General features: G+C 39.6%; 1 protein-coding gene across 4 annotated transcripts; it reads left to right on the top strand.

Moving 5' to 3' along the window:
* The first annotated feature begins 270 nt into the window (after positions 1-270).
* On the top strand, positions 271-15684 carry LOC126373994 (uncharacterized). Of its 4 annotated transcripts, XM_050020432.1 has the most exons (5): positions 7210-7338; positions 9956-10137; positions 10877-11406; positions 14269-14606; positions 15493-15684. In XM_050020432.1, the coding sequence occupies exons 1-5, from the start codon at positions 7333-7335 to the stop codon at positions 15535-15537; spliced, it is 1101 nt and encodes a 366-aa protein (XP_049876389.1). In that variant the 5' UTR covers positions 7210-7332; the 3' UTR covers positions 15538-15684. The 4 variants fall into 4 exon arrangements, with proteins under 4 accessions (XP_049876387.1, XP_049876389.1, XP_049876386.1 ...); XM_050020430.1 differs by lacking the exons at positions 7210-7338; positions 15493-15684 and adding an exon at positions 271-396 and having other exon boundaries at positions 14269-14888; XM_050020429.1 differs by lacking the exon at positions 15493-15684 and having other exon boundaries at positions 14269-14888.
* Positions 15685-16428: the final 744 nt, after the last annotated feature.

Raw genomic sequence — 16428 nt, 5'->3', positions numbered from 1 at the left:
AGCAGGCGCAAATTGCAAATCAATTTATATCAAAATGGAAAGGGAAGCCTACGGAAAATTACGTTTCCCTTCAGTTGGACGCGGACCGTGTCGCGACATAACACTAGTTTAGTGGCCAGTAATGTAACCTTTGCCAAATATAATTTAAAAAAGAAAAAGTTTTGCGCGCGAATAATTCTAGTATTTTTATTTATGTATTTTATTTTTATTCATAAACTAAAATGTAATTGTTTTTATACGTCAACTTATGTAACTGTTTATTATTTATTTATTTTTTAAACATAGCGTATATAAGTTGTTAAAAAATTTAAATATTTACATGTGAAGTGAATGCTGTGTAAACTCGAAGATGTAGAGTCAAAATAAAAAGATCTTCAATTTATTTTAATTTGTAAGGTAAGTACGTACTAAGTATTTATTACATAAACACAATTTACTTACGCTTTACGCATTCGGGTAGTCAGCGTTTGGCGGCTCAGTTAATGAACCCTGACGCCGGGGCTGATGAGGTAGGTCATTGATCTCACAACCCGCACTAGAGAAGATTTATTACATAAAGAATAAATAAATAAATAATTCTTTATTTACCAAACAGCCCCCGTGGTCTAGTGGTTAGAGCGTCGGGCTCATGATCTGGAGATCCATTTCTGATACGGAAATTGTCAAAATCACTTTGTGAGACTATCTTTTGTTTGGTAAAGATTGTCCAAAAATGTAAGATGATTCCGTGCTTCGGAGACCACATTAAGCCGTTGGTTCCGGTTATTAGCCGTACAAATCACTTCCATAGATTATTAAAATTATTTTGTTGCTAAACGGAAATAAAGATATAAACTATCCTACATCATTTTACGTACTTTTGTGTACTTACCTACTTATTGAGAACAATAAGCATTGTGAGTTTGTTTAAGTTTTATATCTGCCATAAATCTTAGATAATTGCACAGAATAATTGGATTAAAAAGTTAAGCGTTATTGTTCTTGAATGAGAGAACTTTCCAGCTTACGTTCTTTAAAAATCACATAGATGGCGTTGCTCAGTTTAGGAAGTTGTATGGTTATAAGCCATAGCCTTTTTTTTGTTATTTTGTCCGCTAGCCGTACTGTCAGCATTCTAAACTCAACAACGCCATGTGATTTTCAAAGAACTTCATCTGGAAAGTTCCTCACAAGTAGAACTCGCGGAGGTCCGTGTCACTCTAGGGGTAGAACTAGTTAACATAGAGAGGCGAGTAACATAGTTAGTTAGTTACGCATTGCAACGCGGTTCTAGACATTTTTGTTCTAAGTCACGTTGAAAAAATTAAATAAAAAATTAAAAAAATCCCCGACCATAAAAAGTACTCAATTATTATGACAAAAGGTTAAAAATGCTAAACCCTATAAAAAGCAAAAAAATAACTTATTCCACATATGCTTGCAAGCAAACTGAGTGTGTAACACTCATATCACACTTAATAAACGACCTGATGACCTTGAAGACCTGAACCGATTTCCACCAAACATAGCTTAGAACACTTTCGACTATATACCTTTCAAACAAAAAAACGGCATTAAAATCGGAGCATCCGTTTGGGAGCTACGATGCTACAGACAGACACATACACATTTACACACACACACACACACACACACAGACACGTCAAACTTAATAACACCCCGTCCATAGCGTTATTTCTCGATACTTTTCTTCCAGTTTTCAAAAGGCGGGAATCTGTGGCAGCCAGTATCAAACTAGTCAAATCAGTTACTTTTTACTAACCGTCAAAACGCGAAATTTATACTATGGAATTTGTATAAAAACACTGTGACATCATAGAAAAATGGTGTAAAATGTCGGACTTATTGTTTCGTTTTTCTTGATTAAAATTCATAAATAAGTCAAATAGAAAAAAAAAAGTGCTTTACGACATTTTTAGACTTGTCTTACTTTAGTAATAACAATTTCATAATTTATTTTTGACCTAGCAGCGTAGCGTGGAGCAGCGTGGTGGAGTATGCTCCATACCCCCTCCGGTTGATTGAGGGGAGGCCTGTACTCAGCAGTGGGACGTATATAGGCTGTTTATGTTATGTTATGTATTTTTGACCTAGGATACTACCCAATTTATCGATAAACAAGAAATATTTTTGAGTTTCAGTTTTATCTCCAATTTTTCTAGGTCTTCCTGTCAGTAGGTACGTACCAAATCTATTAGGTACACTTTCATAAAACAGTATTAAAACAATTAGGTAACTGAGTGAAATGAACCCAACAATGATAAAATAAATAGGTGTTTCACTTTGATAAGATTATTATCTTATCATATTCCGTTGTGAACTGTAAGTTTATCTTAAATCTATGGGTTTGTTTACAAATATTGTAGTAGATAGTATTTTCCTGTTCAGGACAAACTTTTACGGAAATAACCAATAGGTAATCTCTAATCAATTATTTATCGATTATTTTTTTCACTTATTTAGTATGTACTCCAGTCAAATAAAAGATAAGGTACAGGTCGTGTCGTATCAGGAGGTGAAGGATTTGGCGGGAAGAAGAGAGGAGTGGCGATTACTCCACCGACAAGAGCGCAGCTCTTAAATAAAGAGAGAGAGACTCCAGTCATACTATTTATATAATGATGTTGTACCAAGTAACCCTGTAAGTTTTCCTTTAGTGGCCTGTATTACTGCTCACCATCGTAAGAATGATGGGTGTCAGTTTATGTACGTATATGTATAGATATTCACCATTACTTCCTGCCTCGGATGACAATCACCACGTGCCCGAGCAAATGGAGAGCGCTGAACGTCCTCTCCTGGCAACGTCCCTGAGGGTACTCGGTGGTAAACTTCACGTTTCCTTATTAAATGTAAATTTTCTACAATACCTACCGGTGGGCAAATAATAACGAGTGATAACGAATTTTATCTTAAGTAATAAAAGCAAGTAGGTGCCAACAAGCCGCCATTGCTAGCCCTCTGATGACGTAAGTGTTACCACTGTGTTACCATTAAATTGGTACCTCCAACATTCCAAGGACGTACCTAAATTTTATTATGGAAAATTAATCGAATTACTGACTAATGTATTTAATTACTATTCCTTGTCACATATATAAAAATCAATAAAACTGTAACTCTTTTACTAAAAGTTCAAAATTTTCTTGCAAAATAAATATAAAATCATTGTTGGTGGGTAATTTAATTTTTACGAAATGGCAACGCAGGGTGGGATGACGTCAGCTAGGCTAACCTTGAAATGTTAGCTGTCACTTTTGAACATACCTGGTCTTCTTATACCATGGAATTATTATGACTTGTCATTTAGTTCCATTCAAATCCGCGGGACTTCTTTCGTGATGCGTACTCTACTTATAACCTTGGTAAAGTCACTTCTTAATTGTAAATCCTACCTCAAGTTCAAGTAAACATTTCCTGACCATGACAACACATGTATACAGATTTGACCCACTTCCTGTTATATTGCTAAATACATAATGTTATCACAGACCAGAAATAAAAAAAAACCTTGTAGGTAAACTGTCTATCAACATCCTCTGTATCGGCAATACTCTGTGCGTAGTAACTACTTATTACCTAATATGTGGTGGGTATCAGGGGGGTTTAAAATGGCCACATCGAAGCAAATCATCCAAGAAAGCAATATTGCTATTTGACATTTGTTTGCATTGTGCACTTACTTTTATATGCACAAATATCAAATTGCAACATTGCTTTCTTACATAAATTGCTTCCATGTGGTCATGTTACCCCCCCTACACAGAATTAAAAAAAAATCCTTTGCAGATTTCTTTTGGCTTTAAAAAAATCGAGGTTAATGCTGAAGAAAATCACACAACGGAATTATTTATGAAACTATTTGTACACAATAAAACCGTGCCGTAGCAGCCCAGTTGGTAGAACGCTTGCCTCTCACTTTGAAGTCGCAGGTTCGAATCCAGAACAGGCCTAAACCAATGATTTTCGAATTCATGTTAGGACCATAAATGATTATCACGTGCTCAACGTGAAGGAAAACAACGCGCGGAAACCCACATTCCCGAAAAATGCATTTTCGGAGGTATGTGACCTAATCTTGGGCTGGTTTTCCCTTCGCGGGTTAGAAGGTCAGACAGGCAGTCGCTTCTGTAAAAATCGGTCCTGTCAAATCATCAGGTTAGGTAAGCGGACCCTGTGAAAAGCGGGATAATGCTAGGGGGATGATGTACACAATAAAACAGACAAAAGGAAAGAAAAAAGACAGTAAAAAAATAAATAAATAATAAAGTGTTAAATTTTGGTGCTAGTTTTGAACTTGTTGGTGCTACATAATTTGTTGGCAGAGTTGTTTACTTGTAGCAAAATAGTTTTATGGGTGTACGGGGGACCACCGCCCACAACATAGGTCCCGTGCCGTAGGGCTCCCCTGTGTTCCGGGCAGCCCTCGGCGGAGGGGGAGGCGCTTGACGCGCTCCCATGGGCGCTGGGCCCGCAAGGGCCGGCGGGGACGCGGTGTGTGCAATTGCGTTCCCGTATCCCCGCCACACGGCGGCAAGGAGGAACACCGTTGGGTTTTAGTGGGTATACCGGGTGGCGACACCCGGGGAGTCCCACATAACCACGTGCACGGGGCGGCGTGGTAAGCGTAACGCATTTCCCAACGTTTAAAAAAAAATGGGTGTACGGTTAATATTTTAGAAGGACGTGCCTAGATGTAACCAAAGATGTTTGGTGAACGGGAAATTATTTTCCTTAATCTATTATTATTACGTACTTATGGAAATTCTCAAGTAAGTTATTATAAATTGATGTCATACTTCTTACGAGTGCTGTACTGATACAATTTATCAATAAATTCCTTACCGATTGTTTAATACGTAAAGGCTTGTATTGATGGTATACTTATTTAGATACTTATACACCTACAAAGGAGTTGTAGCTACAGAGAACTTGAGGAGCTCGGTGGCGCAGCGGTAAACGCGCTCGGTCTGCGATTGTTGAAGTTAAGCAACTTTCGCAAAGGCCGGTCATAGGATGGGTGACCACAAAAAAAAAAGGTTTTCATCTCGAGCTCCTCCGTGCTTCGGAAGGCACGTTAAGTCGTTGGTCCCGGTTGCATTAGCAGTCGTTAAGAACCACCAATCCGCACTGGGCCCGCGTGGAAGGCCCGTGCCCCTGCAGTGGGGACGTTAATGGGCTGGTGATGAAAATGATGACACCTACAAAGCCTCCGGAAACAACCTATGTTTACGTAGTGAAATGATCAGTGAAAATAGTGTTACCGTTTATGCGTATTCGGAGGTATGTTACCTGTAATGGGTTGGTTTTCCCTTTGCGGGTTGGAAGTCAGACAGGCAGTCGCTTCTGTAAAAAAAACGGACCTGTCAAATGCTCAACTTAGGTAAGCAGACCCTGTGAAAAACGGGATAATGCTAGGGGTAACCCTCATTACCGTTTGTATTTAAAAAAAATAAACAGAAGACCTCACACCACTAGCACACCCCGGACACTTCATATAAAAAGTCATTATTTTCGTGGCTAAGTGCGAGCGAGATAACACAGTCCGCGCGCTCTCTCCCTTACTCCTTAGCGGTTTACGGCCATTTAAGGGTAAATTAACGCCCAGAGGGTGCGGGCGGAGTTACTGTTCTATATGTATAATAATATTCTTTATTCTATCCACAGAATAAATCTTCTTATCGTGTAGGTTGTGACGTGGAATACCAGCCTCATCAACCCTAGTGTCAGGGTTACTATTGAGCCGCCAAAGGCTCGTGCCCCGTGACATGGCTTACATCAGTAAGTAGTAACCGAGACCAACGGCTTAACGTGCCTTCCAAAGCACGGATCATCTTACTTTCGGACAATCAGGTGATCAGCCTGTAATGTCCTAACCAAACTAGGGATCACAAAGTGATTTTTGTGATATATGTCCCCACCGGGATTCGAACCCGGGGCCTCCGGATCGTGAGTCCAACGCTCAACCACTGGACCACAGAGGCCGCCGTTACAGACAGAATAAATAATTAAGTAGGTTCATAGGTACTTAGTGGTGATAATTCCTGTACAGACCATCGAATTTTATTTTAAGTTATACCTGTCATTTCCTTATCCACTGGAAAAGAAAAGGACAGGCAATCGACAGGCATTTTATGGAACACACGTCAGTTTTAACCAGAAATCTAAAACAATCGTCTAAAAAATTTACATTTAGCCAATAATCGACAGGATTAAGTTAAGCACACGTCAATCGGATTGCATACCAGCGAGATACCTATTTGATTTGCCCGGGTTATACATTCATTCGCTCATTCATTTTAAAATCACCGTCCCTTTCCTTTTACACTGATAAGGAAATGACAGGTATAACTTAAAATAAAATTAGGACGTGTCTGCAGGAATCGGGGCCATTATTAGACTAAATGGACTTAGTATGTAGGTAAATCGAGGAGCTCGGTGGCGCAGCGGTTAACGCGCTCGGTCTGCGATTGTTGAAGTTAAGCAACTTTCGCAAACTTGACCGGCCGGTCATAGCATGGGTGACCACAAAAAAAAAAGTTTTCATCTCCAGCTCCTCCGTGCTTCGGAAGGCACGTTAAGCCGTTGGTCCTGGCTGCATAAGCAGTCGTTAATAACCACCAATCCGCACTGGGCCCGCGTGGTGGTTTAAGGCCGGATCTCCCTATCCATCCATAGGGAAGGCCCGTGCCCGAGCAGTGGGGACGTTAATGGGCTGATGACGATAATGTAGGTAAATCACAAGTGAAAACCTTACGTAATAAAGTTTAGCAACTATCTACATGCAATACATATCGTTGAGTGTTGCATCGAGACAATAAAGATGTTAGTCATTCAATGATGCATACGTTGACATTGTGATTTCCCCTTCCAGGAAAAGCGAAAGACAAAGAACAAATGGACACTTTGTTAATTTGAAGGCTCTACCGCGAAGCTTCTTCACAACGTGCTCGAACGTATTCCACTATAGAAGTACATACTTTCTTTTTTGTTTGACTTGACTTATTGTGGATTTGCCGCAGATGGAATTAACTACTTGGCCGGACAAATGGGGAGCGCTGAAGGCTCTCACCCGGTACAACGTTTAAGACAACAGGCCTGAGGGTGCTCAGTTGGGCGCGAACCTCGGCTCAGGGCGTCGTCTGAGAGGAAAAATATTTGAAAGAATTAATCGACCCTAGTGAGTCGATAGCGAAAAGCGGTGATTGAGGGAAATCGTCGACCACGCCGGCGGGGCCGGTATCGGGGTCCTGAAGTGTTTGGTGTCGCGTGCTGATTGGCTGCCTCTATGGCTAGAGTAATCGGGTCGTCGGGATCGTAGTATAGAAGTACATGCAAGTAGGTATTTACAGACATTTTTATTTTTTATCATTACACATACTTGCGATCGATGTACTTCTGACTACCCCAATTGGGATATAGTCGTGACTTGAGCTTATGTTACATACTTACATACTTTCGGGCACAATAAATCTGAATATCGACCTATTCAATGAAGATTTGTCCTTAAAAAATACTTAATTTATCCGAACAGTGCTCAAAAAAATACCTTCGAAAAAAAGTTGGCAAGAGTTGCAAAAACCAGTAAAGTCAGTTGGGTCTTTCTTTCTGTGCAGTGTAGTCAGGGACAGTAAGGTAGGTAAATGAAAACCGTCGTTTGCAATAAGTAGATTCCCTCATGGAGTGTTTGTTCGGTGATCACCAGTTTAACAATGAAAAGTTAATGCTACATAAAAATCGGTATATTTTTGGCTACGCCTTTTCGTTATTCATATTCATATTTCGTTATTCGACGATATGTACTTATTGTGTTCTTAAAAACATAGAAAAATATCATACAATTTGAAGGCAACGTGAACCAAGGAAGGAACAAAAACTCAAAATTGCTCAAACAATCTTTTCAAAAGAAAATGTCTTTCACCCAAAGTCAGCCTGTTCCAAAAGGCAGAGGACAAAGGAGACTCTATACCTTAGAGAAATCGCCATATTTTTTACATAGAGCAACACGAACCTCCGCGGACCATTTTTTACCTTTGGACCAAGTCTTCGTTTCATGTTTTTTAACTTATTTTAGTTTGTACGTAACACAAGCACAGCACAAATATGTTTATAAATTCACAACAGTATCTTGATTCCCGCCATAAACTTTAAAAAAAAAACATTTTTTTCCAAACATGATACTAATCTTTGAAATCCCAATATCGTGTAGCTGAAATTTTTTGACCACCTTGAGCCGTCTGGTAATATTTTTTGTGACACGCAAGACCTCATTAATCATTACACATTGAAGTCCTAAAATAGCCATAATATAAACATCCGTAGAGAGCCCTAAGGCGCCTTCATCTTAAAGAAAATCTTAAACTCTCAACTTCTCAAGGAAAACTCTATCGTAAGCAAACGAAGCCCAGATTTATGTTATCAAGTAATTTTGATGAATATACAAAGATAATGGCTGATATTTTAATTTCTAAGGATTACTGTGACAATTTCGCTATCATAACAATAAGGAGTAAATGTGGAGTATGTGAGATAACGCCAAGGGTGAGTAAGCGAACATTCTGATATATAACGCAGGGGATATTGGAAGAAAGACACGGTTGCTTTCTGTGCTCAGTTGAGTCGACAACTACTTAGCGTTTATACAAGTTTTTGCATAAGTTTACCAATTCCCAAAAAAGGTAATTTTACTTTTAATATTTTTAATAAGTACCTACTTACCAAAAAATACTTTCACGCAAAATTAAGAAAATATGCTTATTATTTTTATTGAATTATATTCTTTGCTTCCTTAAGTTTATTTTCGGTTTACGACTTTCTCCCGCTCAAAATTAAATTAGCAAAATGATAAAGGATTGACATAACTTCATAAGTCCCATATTTTTCCATCCTAGCCTGTATTGACCCCCTACTATCAATCCGCATTGGGTAAAATTACTATGCTGCTTATACATATATTTGATTATAGAAATGTATAATAGGCTAGTTTCCAAATTAAATGTCAAAACACGAAATTACTGTGGAAAATGTTTGAAAAAGCACATTGTGACGCGTGACGTAGAAAAAGTGATAAAATGTCGGACTTATTATTAAGTACTTTTTTTTGTTTAAAATTCATAAATAAGTTAAATAGAAAAAAGAAAATGTTTTCGTTAGTTTTAGATGTCTTTATTTAGTAATGAGAATTTCATATTTTCATAATTCATCTTGAACCTAGTACTCGACCAAACTCAAAAAAAAAAAAAAAAACTCCCGCGTTTTTGTTCTGTGTTATTATTCTTTTCTAATCTTTTTTTTTTTGGATGAGGGTTATTTATGTTTGTACTAATTATGTAAAAAAGCACTGAAAAGACTATCTGCTTTTGTAAAATGTAGTAATATTTAGTTAAATACATCATTTACTTTACTATATTACTCAACTTACGATACACATGTGTAAACATTACGGTAATTAGTTATAATAGGACGATTTGTTGCAATTGTATCTTTTGTTTTATGCGAACTATAGTGTAATCTTGACCCAAAAATAATGTCGCCAATGTTTAATTAGCTTTAAGGCCTCTTGACAACCTATACCAGTATGCAACTATTCATTACGCTCTGTACCTCTAGCTCTGAATATAAATAGTTTAATGTACTTATTTCATGTAGGTTGTTCCTTTTTTTTTAAAGAACGTCTAGGGCCCTGTGCCGAGGTTTTTCTTGCAGCTTCTTTTCCCCGGGTATACAGGTTGTGAGAAGCTGCACTAGTTTTAGGCGGATGAGAAATTCGTTGTGTAAAAATTGACGATTCAAAGTGTAACTATGTTACCTACTGATAAAGATATTTTTGAATTTGAATTATATATTATGTTAGAATGCACTAACTCGCTACTATTATATTTGTATAAAATCTGTTTTGTGAGCCTAATGATTGGGTAAATAAAAAGTTCTCACCTCGCCACGTCACTTGCTTCAGATGTGGCCAGCCCTGCTCCTCGTCGCGAGTGCACTGGCATCCGCGTCTGGTCATGGCCGCGTGCTGGAACCTCCGTCGCGGGCGTCGGCGTGGCGATACGGGTACCCCGTGCCCGCAGACTATGACGACGACGGCGCCAACTGCGGCGGCTACTCCGTGCAACACGTCAGCAACAGCGGCAAGTGAGTGCCACGATCTCTTTTACTTACACAGTGGCGGCTCTAGCAAAATATTCAGGTGGTGCGATACCTCAAAGTGGCGCCCTCAGCCGATTTTCAGCCGAGCATTTCCGATTAGTTTAAATGAGCGGATATGTGCAAGAATTGACCAATCACCGTGAGGGAGAGAGTGACAGAGCGTCTTCGTTTTTCGCTCTCTCGAACGCTGTGATTGGTCAAATCCGCACATCTCGGCTCTTCTCCGCCCATCTCCGCATCAGTCAGGAAACCCGGCCTTACACACCCCGGGCACTTCGTTTTACACAGACACTACACATTGACTTACTTACAGATTAGGTTACCCATTACAGATTACGAACGTGAATTTATACGCACAATCATGCTAGCCATAATCCGGCGAAGAAATCGACATGGCAGTCTGGAATATAACATGTTCCATCGACTTTCTATAATTCAAGATTCTTTCATTGTTTCAACGGAGGTGCAACACATCTTCCACCTATTATTATTCAACACAATTCTATACATACCATATCTGATCAACATATCAAGTAATAATTATTTTGAAATAATGCCTCTGCCATTACATTATACTTTTGTATAATTATGTACCCCGAGCAATGAGAAAAAAGTTAATTATCACATTAAATCTATACAGCGCCATCTATGTATTATTGGGGAACGTAGCCTAGAAAGACCCTCATTGCGTGTGCAATAGTGTTTATTCATTCATTCCTTACAGATGCGGCATCTGCGGAGACGCGTACAGTATACCGCCTCCACGGCCCCACGAACTCGGCGGAGTTTATGGAGTGGGCATCATAGTAGCCCATTACCTCCCAGGCTCCCTCATCAGCACCACTGTAGACCTGACCACCTCCCACCGAGGGTTCTGGCAGTTCAAACTATGCGCAGACCCAGAGGCAAACGACCAAGAATGCTTCGACAAACACGTGCTAGAACTCGAAGATGGGAGCACTAAATACTACCCTGATCGAGGAAGCGTGAAGTATAATGTGACGTATGTTCTTCCTAAGGGCCTTGTCTGTGACCATTGCGTGCTCCAGTGGAGGTACACCGCTGGGAACAACTGGGGTACATGCCAAAACGGGACTCAAGGACTCGGCTGCGGGCCGCAAGAGCAATTCGGGGCGTGTTCAGACATTTCAATAGGAATGTCTAAGCAACGATTAAGAGAAATGCCTGACAATGACGAGATCCCGTATCCTTTGTTTTATTATATGAAGAATGGATACTTCGATGCCCAGCAAGGTAAGGATGAGGTGGTTGGTAATGATCTAGAGGAGGTACAAGAAGTAGACATGGTAGAAGAAGTGTTGTAGACTGTTAGAATCACAATGGTAGATTTCAATGACGGGGTTTAAAAAGGCCAAATCGAAGCCAAAAACAAAATTACAAATTGACATTTCCGCATATATAAGTAAGTGCGCAATGCCAAGTAATGTCAAATAGCAAAATTGCTTTTTAAGGTTAATTGCTTCATTATGGCCTTTTTAACCCCGCAGTACGCACTCGCATACCTAACCATTTCGACTCCATTATATCTCCCACCAAAGCAACTTTCGCAAATGCCGGTCACAGGATGGGTGACCACAAAAAAAATCATCTTGAGCTCCTCCGTGCTTCGGAAGGCACGTTAAGCCGTTGGTCCCGGCTGCATTAGCGGTCGTTAATAACCATCAATCCGCACTGGGCCCGCGTGATGGTTTAAGGCCCGATCTCCCTATCCATCCATAGGGAAGGCCCGTGCCCCAGCAGTGGGGACGTTAATGGGCTGATGATGATGATGAATATCTCCCACCATGCAGGATTGGCCGGAGATAAGCTCACCTTTTAATATACATGTTCTTTGTTTGTTTCTTAAACAATTAGCTACTAGGATTATGAATCAAAAAAGACAAATATTTTTTCTTGCAAAATTTCAGTTTGTGTTACATCGAATATAGTAAAACAGTATATTTTGCATGTATCAAAACATTTTAAATTTTTTGAAGCGTAATTTTTGCGTAAGATCTCGGATCTGGAAATGTGTTATTCGAGCCCTTCATCCCAACAAAAGGATTAGAAGAAGGGAGAAGAAGTAATTTTACTGCTTGAAAGTTTATCGTGTTAAATAGGATACCTACAAGTATATTGATCGGTGCCTTACATATTTAGAGTGGTAGCAGTATACATAAACTGCCTATATACGTCCCACTGCTGGGCACAGGCCTCCCCTCAATCAACCGGAGGGGGTATGGAGCATACTCCACCACGCTGCTCCACTGCGGGTTGGTGGAGGTGTTTTTACGGCTAATAGCCGGGACCAACGGCTTAACGTGCCTTCCGAAGCACGGAATCATCTTACTTTTTCGGACAATCAGGTGATTCAAGCCTGAAAAGTCCTTACCAAACAAAGGACAGTCTCACAAAGTGATTTCGACAATGTCCCCATCGGGAATCGAACCCGGACCTCCAGATCTTGAGCCTAACGCTCTAACCACTAGACCACGGAGGCTGTGGAGAGTGGTAGCAGTACTAAAATATAATTACTTTAATAGTCTAAAGGCGCATTTATATTTTTGTATCCCATTTATTTGTATCAAACACTTTTTTAATGTAGTTAACTACTTAATAAGTAATCTTGTATTAAGTTATTTATTGTTTGTAATAAAAGGTTTTTGTAAAAATAAAGTTTATTTTCTTACTAATTTCACTGTAGGTAATGTAAGCAGAGTACGCACGCGCGTCACGAAACAAATCCCGCGGATTTTAATGGAACTAATTGACTATCATACAAAGTCACCAATAAAAACTGCCCATTTCTCCCATCAGGTGCCGCTACTGTTGAGAGTTCTTAAATTCTGACAGTTTCCCATACTATTTGAGTACACAAACATATTATTTTGGTTATAGTTCTACACTATAACCCTTCGCGCAGCATTTTACTGCAAAACCATAGTTTTATATTTATCCCCTAAAGATCGAAAAGAAGAAAACTCGGAAAACCTTTTATTTATATATTTTTTTAATATTTCACGAATTTTAGCTGGACAGTATGGGGAACTGTCAAAATTTAGGAACACTCAACAGTGCTGCCGCCTACATTTGAGCTTCTAGTTTTTATCCTCAATCTATGCAGATACTGCGACGGCAGAGCTCCCAGACGCGGGACTTGTTTCGTGACGCGGACTCTAGGTAGGTACGGTCACGAGTACTAATATGTATACACTTTGAAACCATGTCACATTAACTTTTTTGACAAATTAAACCGTAAGTCTCACTAAATGTCAAATATGAAAGTGCGACAGGGTTCTAAAGTGGGTACATGATATTGCTCATGACTGGGTGGGGAAATTGCACTGAATGGGTGGTAGCGTGACTAATTACACATATCATCGCCTTATAGTGACCCATGTAAATGCCATTTTGAAAAATCACATTCGGATGTGATTTTTGTTAACAAAACCTCGCAATAGGCAAGCTAGTTTCAATCCAGGTAAGAATTTGTGTTGTTAATTTTTACACGAAATTCTAGCGTGGGGTAGTACAGATGTAATTGAAAATCGGGTTTAGTTCGCCACACTAGTTTTATTTTTAAATGTGAACACTGCAACGGCTTTTGCAATAGAGTAACTTAAACTACGGGGCGCAGCGGCGTAACGCGTACGCGGACGGTTCGCTCGGGCGGCGCGGAAAAACGTTCTATCGCGTGTGAAGCTCGACGGTAAACTGAGTGAGTGAGAGTGAGCGATAGTAAATGAGCGCGCTCTCGCTTGTTACTCGCGCAGGCGCACAGGGGGAACGACTGCACGGCCCGACCGAACCGTTATATAGGTTCTATTATTCTTAGGCCCCGCTACAAAATCAAAAATAATTGATAGAAATCGAGGATTTGTTGAAGAAAATCACATCAGACGTCAATCCAACTTATCTTACAAGTTCTTATTTCTTTCCAAAACATACAGTGATGAGCAATATCATGTACCTACCCACTTTAGAACCCTGTCGCACTATCATATTTGACATTTAATGAGACATACATACGGTTTAATTTGTCAAAAAAGTTAATATGACGTGGTTTCAACGTATATACATATTAGTACTCCTGATTGTACTTACTCTTGTGTGCAGGTCTGCTTAATCTTCTCCGAGGGATAGTCCGTTCGCCAGTTCACAACCAACAGTCTATCCGACAATATCCTTCCCATCAAATAATCTCTACACAAAGACCAACTCATCCCGCTCGAAGGCCAACTCATCCCACACAGCGTCCATCCCATCCCACTCAACGACCAACTCATCCCACACATCGTCCGATATCGACACACAGACCGACACAGTCGCCTCCACGGAGTACGCAGTCGAAAAGAGAGCGACACAGCAACAAGCAATGGAAAACCGCACGACATAAGAAGTTGAAGAAACGAAAACACAAGAGGAAAGGCAAACCGAGAAAGCGGAAAAAGAAGGTACTTACGCATTTTTTGAAATTTATTGATCCTGTTGAAAATATACATCTTTAGTGTAATTGCGTGGGAGGTTGAAAAGGCCACTTTAAAGCAGTTAACCTAAAAATCAATATTGCTATTTGACATTTATTGGCATTGCGCAATTGTTTATTTATTAGTACTCACATTTACACTTACTTTTGTATTGCTTTTTAGATGAATTGCTTCAATATGGCCTTTTTGTACCCACTGATCCATGAATCGTGACAAATATAACGGACATCAAACGATAAACCACGTAGATAACAGAGTAACGTAACATCAAATCAAATCAATGTATTTGCGAGAATACATAAAATACAAAAACATGGTAAAATAATTCAATCATCATCGTAATTTAATTCGTCTTGTTTTGTCGCATCATAGCATAATGTAGCCTATTTTATAAGAATAGAATATAAATTATTTATTATAACATATTTGTCGCGTTACAAGTCCCAAACGATTACGAAAAGCGACATAGTGAAATGAAATGACGTATTTATCCATGATAATTACATTGACTAAATGATTCTGAATTCATATCACCTTATGGCAATTCTATGGTGTATACTGTACTGAAGTATGTTGTGATTACTTAAATGATATTAGTTTGTAAGTATATAATTTTACCCGAAGTGATTAATTGAATGGCGCTTCCGTGGTTTTCACTATCAGCGGGCTCAGCACCGTACGCGCGCGACTCTTTCTCGCCTCGACATACGTCACCCGTCACCCTCTCACAGTACTGCACAGAGACAGACGATCTCTGTCGAGGCGAGAAAGAGTCGCGTGGTTACAGTGCTAGGCCCGCAGACGCCAATATAGCAAAGTAGACCCAACTTTAACAGTTTCTCCATATTTCCAGACATACGAAGATTACCACAGAATAATTCGAGTCGGTACCTGGTGATAATAAAACAATTTTATTATAATTCAATGCTTTTATTTACACAATAAACATAACCGCCATCCAATAATCCAGTACTATACTTAGTACTTTTCTGGGGGTGATACGACATGGTTAAAAAAATATAGACTTCGTAACGTAAATGGCCTATATTCGTCTCACCTACTTCGATCTATATATTAGTAGATGCATCTAGTCGAAGATATGAAAGATGATTACTTCTTAAATGATTAAATATTCGATGATAAACACGGTAAGTCAGAAACACAGATGATAATTTTAACATTTTTAACGATGCAGCATCACCCCTTCCACAATCGAAACCAAAGAAAACCAAACGCAGTCACACCGTAATTATGTACAAAAAAAATATGACCGCATCGACCACACAACAAGAAAAAAAATGATCTAAATATTTTACACAACTTTAAGCAAATTGGCCCTCACATAATTTAAGTAGAAATCTGTTTAACTGATACATACTATATAGATAACAGCCTCCGTGGTCTAGTGGTTAGAGCGTTAGGCTCACGATCTGGAGGTCCGGGTTCGATTCCCGATGGGGACATTGTCGAAATCACTTTGTGAGACTGTCCTTTGTTTGGCAAGGACTTTTCAGGCTTGAATCACCTGATTGTCCGAAAAGTAAGATGATTCCGTGCTTCGGAGGGCACGTTAAGCCGTTGGTCCCGGCTATTAGCCGTAAAAACACCTCCACCAACCCGCATTGGAGCAGCGTGGTGGAGTATGCTCCATACCCCCTCCGGTTAATTGAGGGGAGGCCTGTGCCCAGCAGTGGGACGTATATAGGCTGTTGATGATGATGATATCTAGCACTAACAGTATATTTTTAATAGCAAAGGGCCTTGGATACTTATTGGGTGATTCATAGCT

Source organism: Pectinophora gossypiella, chromosome 16, assembly GCF_024362695.1.
Source record: "Pectinophora gossypiella chromosome 16, ilPecGoss1.1, whole genome shotgun sequence".
NCBI classification, from domain to species: Eukaryota; Metazoa; Arthropoda; class Insecta; order Lepidoptera; family Gelechiidae; genus Pectinophora; species Pectinophora gossypiella.
The sequence above is the reverse complement of the archived record's forward strand: the minus strand, read 5'-3'. Positions and strand labels throughout refer to the sequence as shown.

What these genes read in the sequence shown, in the direction of transcription:
- LOC126373994 (XM_050020429.1), top strand. An exon ending in CACGTCAGCAACAGCGGCAA is followed by an intron (nt 10,138 to 10,876) that starts GTGAGTGCCACG and finishes CATTCCTTACAG; the next exon opens with ATGCGGCATCTGCGGAGACG. An exon ending in ATACTTCGATGCCCAGCAAG is followed by an intron (nt 11,407 to 14,268) that starts GTAAGGATGAGG and finishes TCTTGTGTGCAG; the next exon opens with GTCTGCTTAATCTTCTCCGA.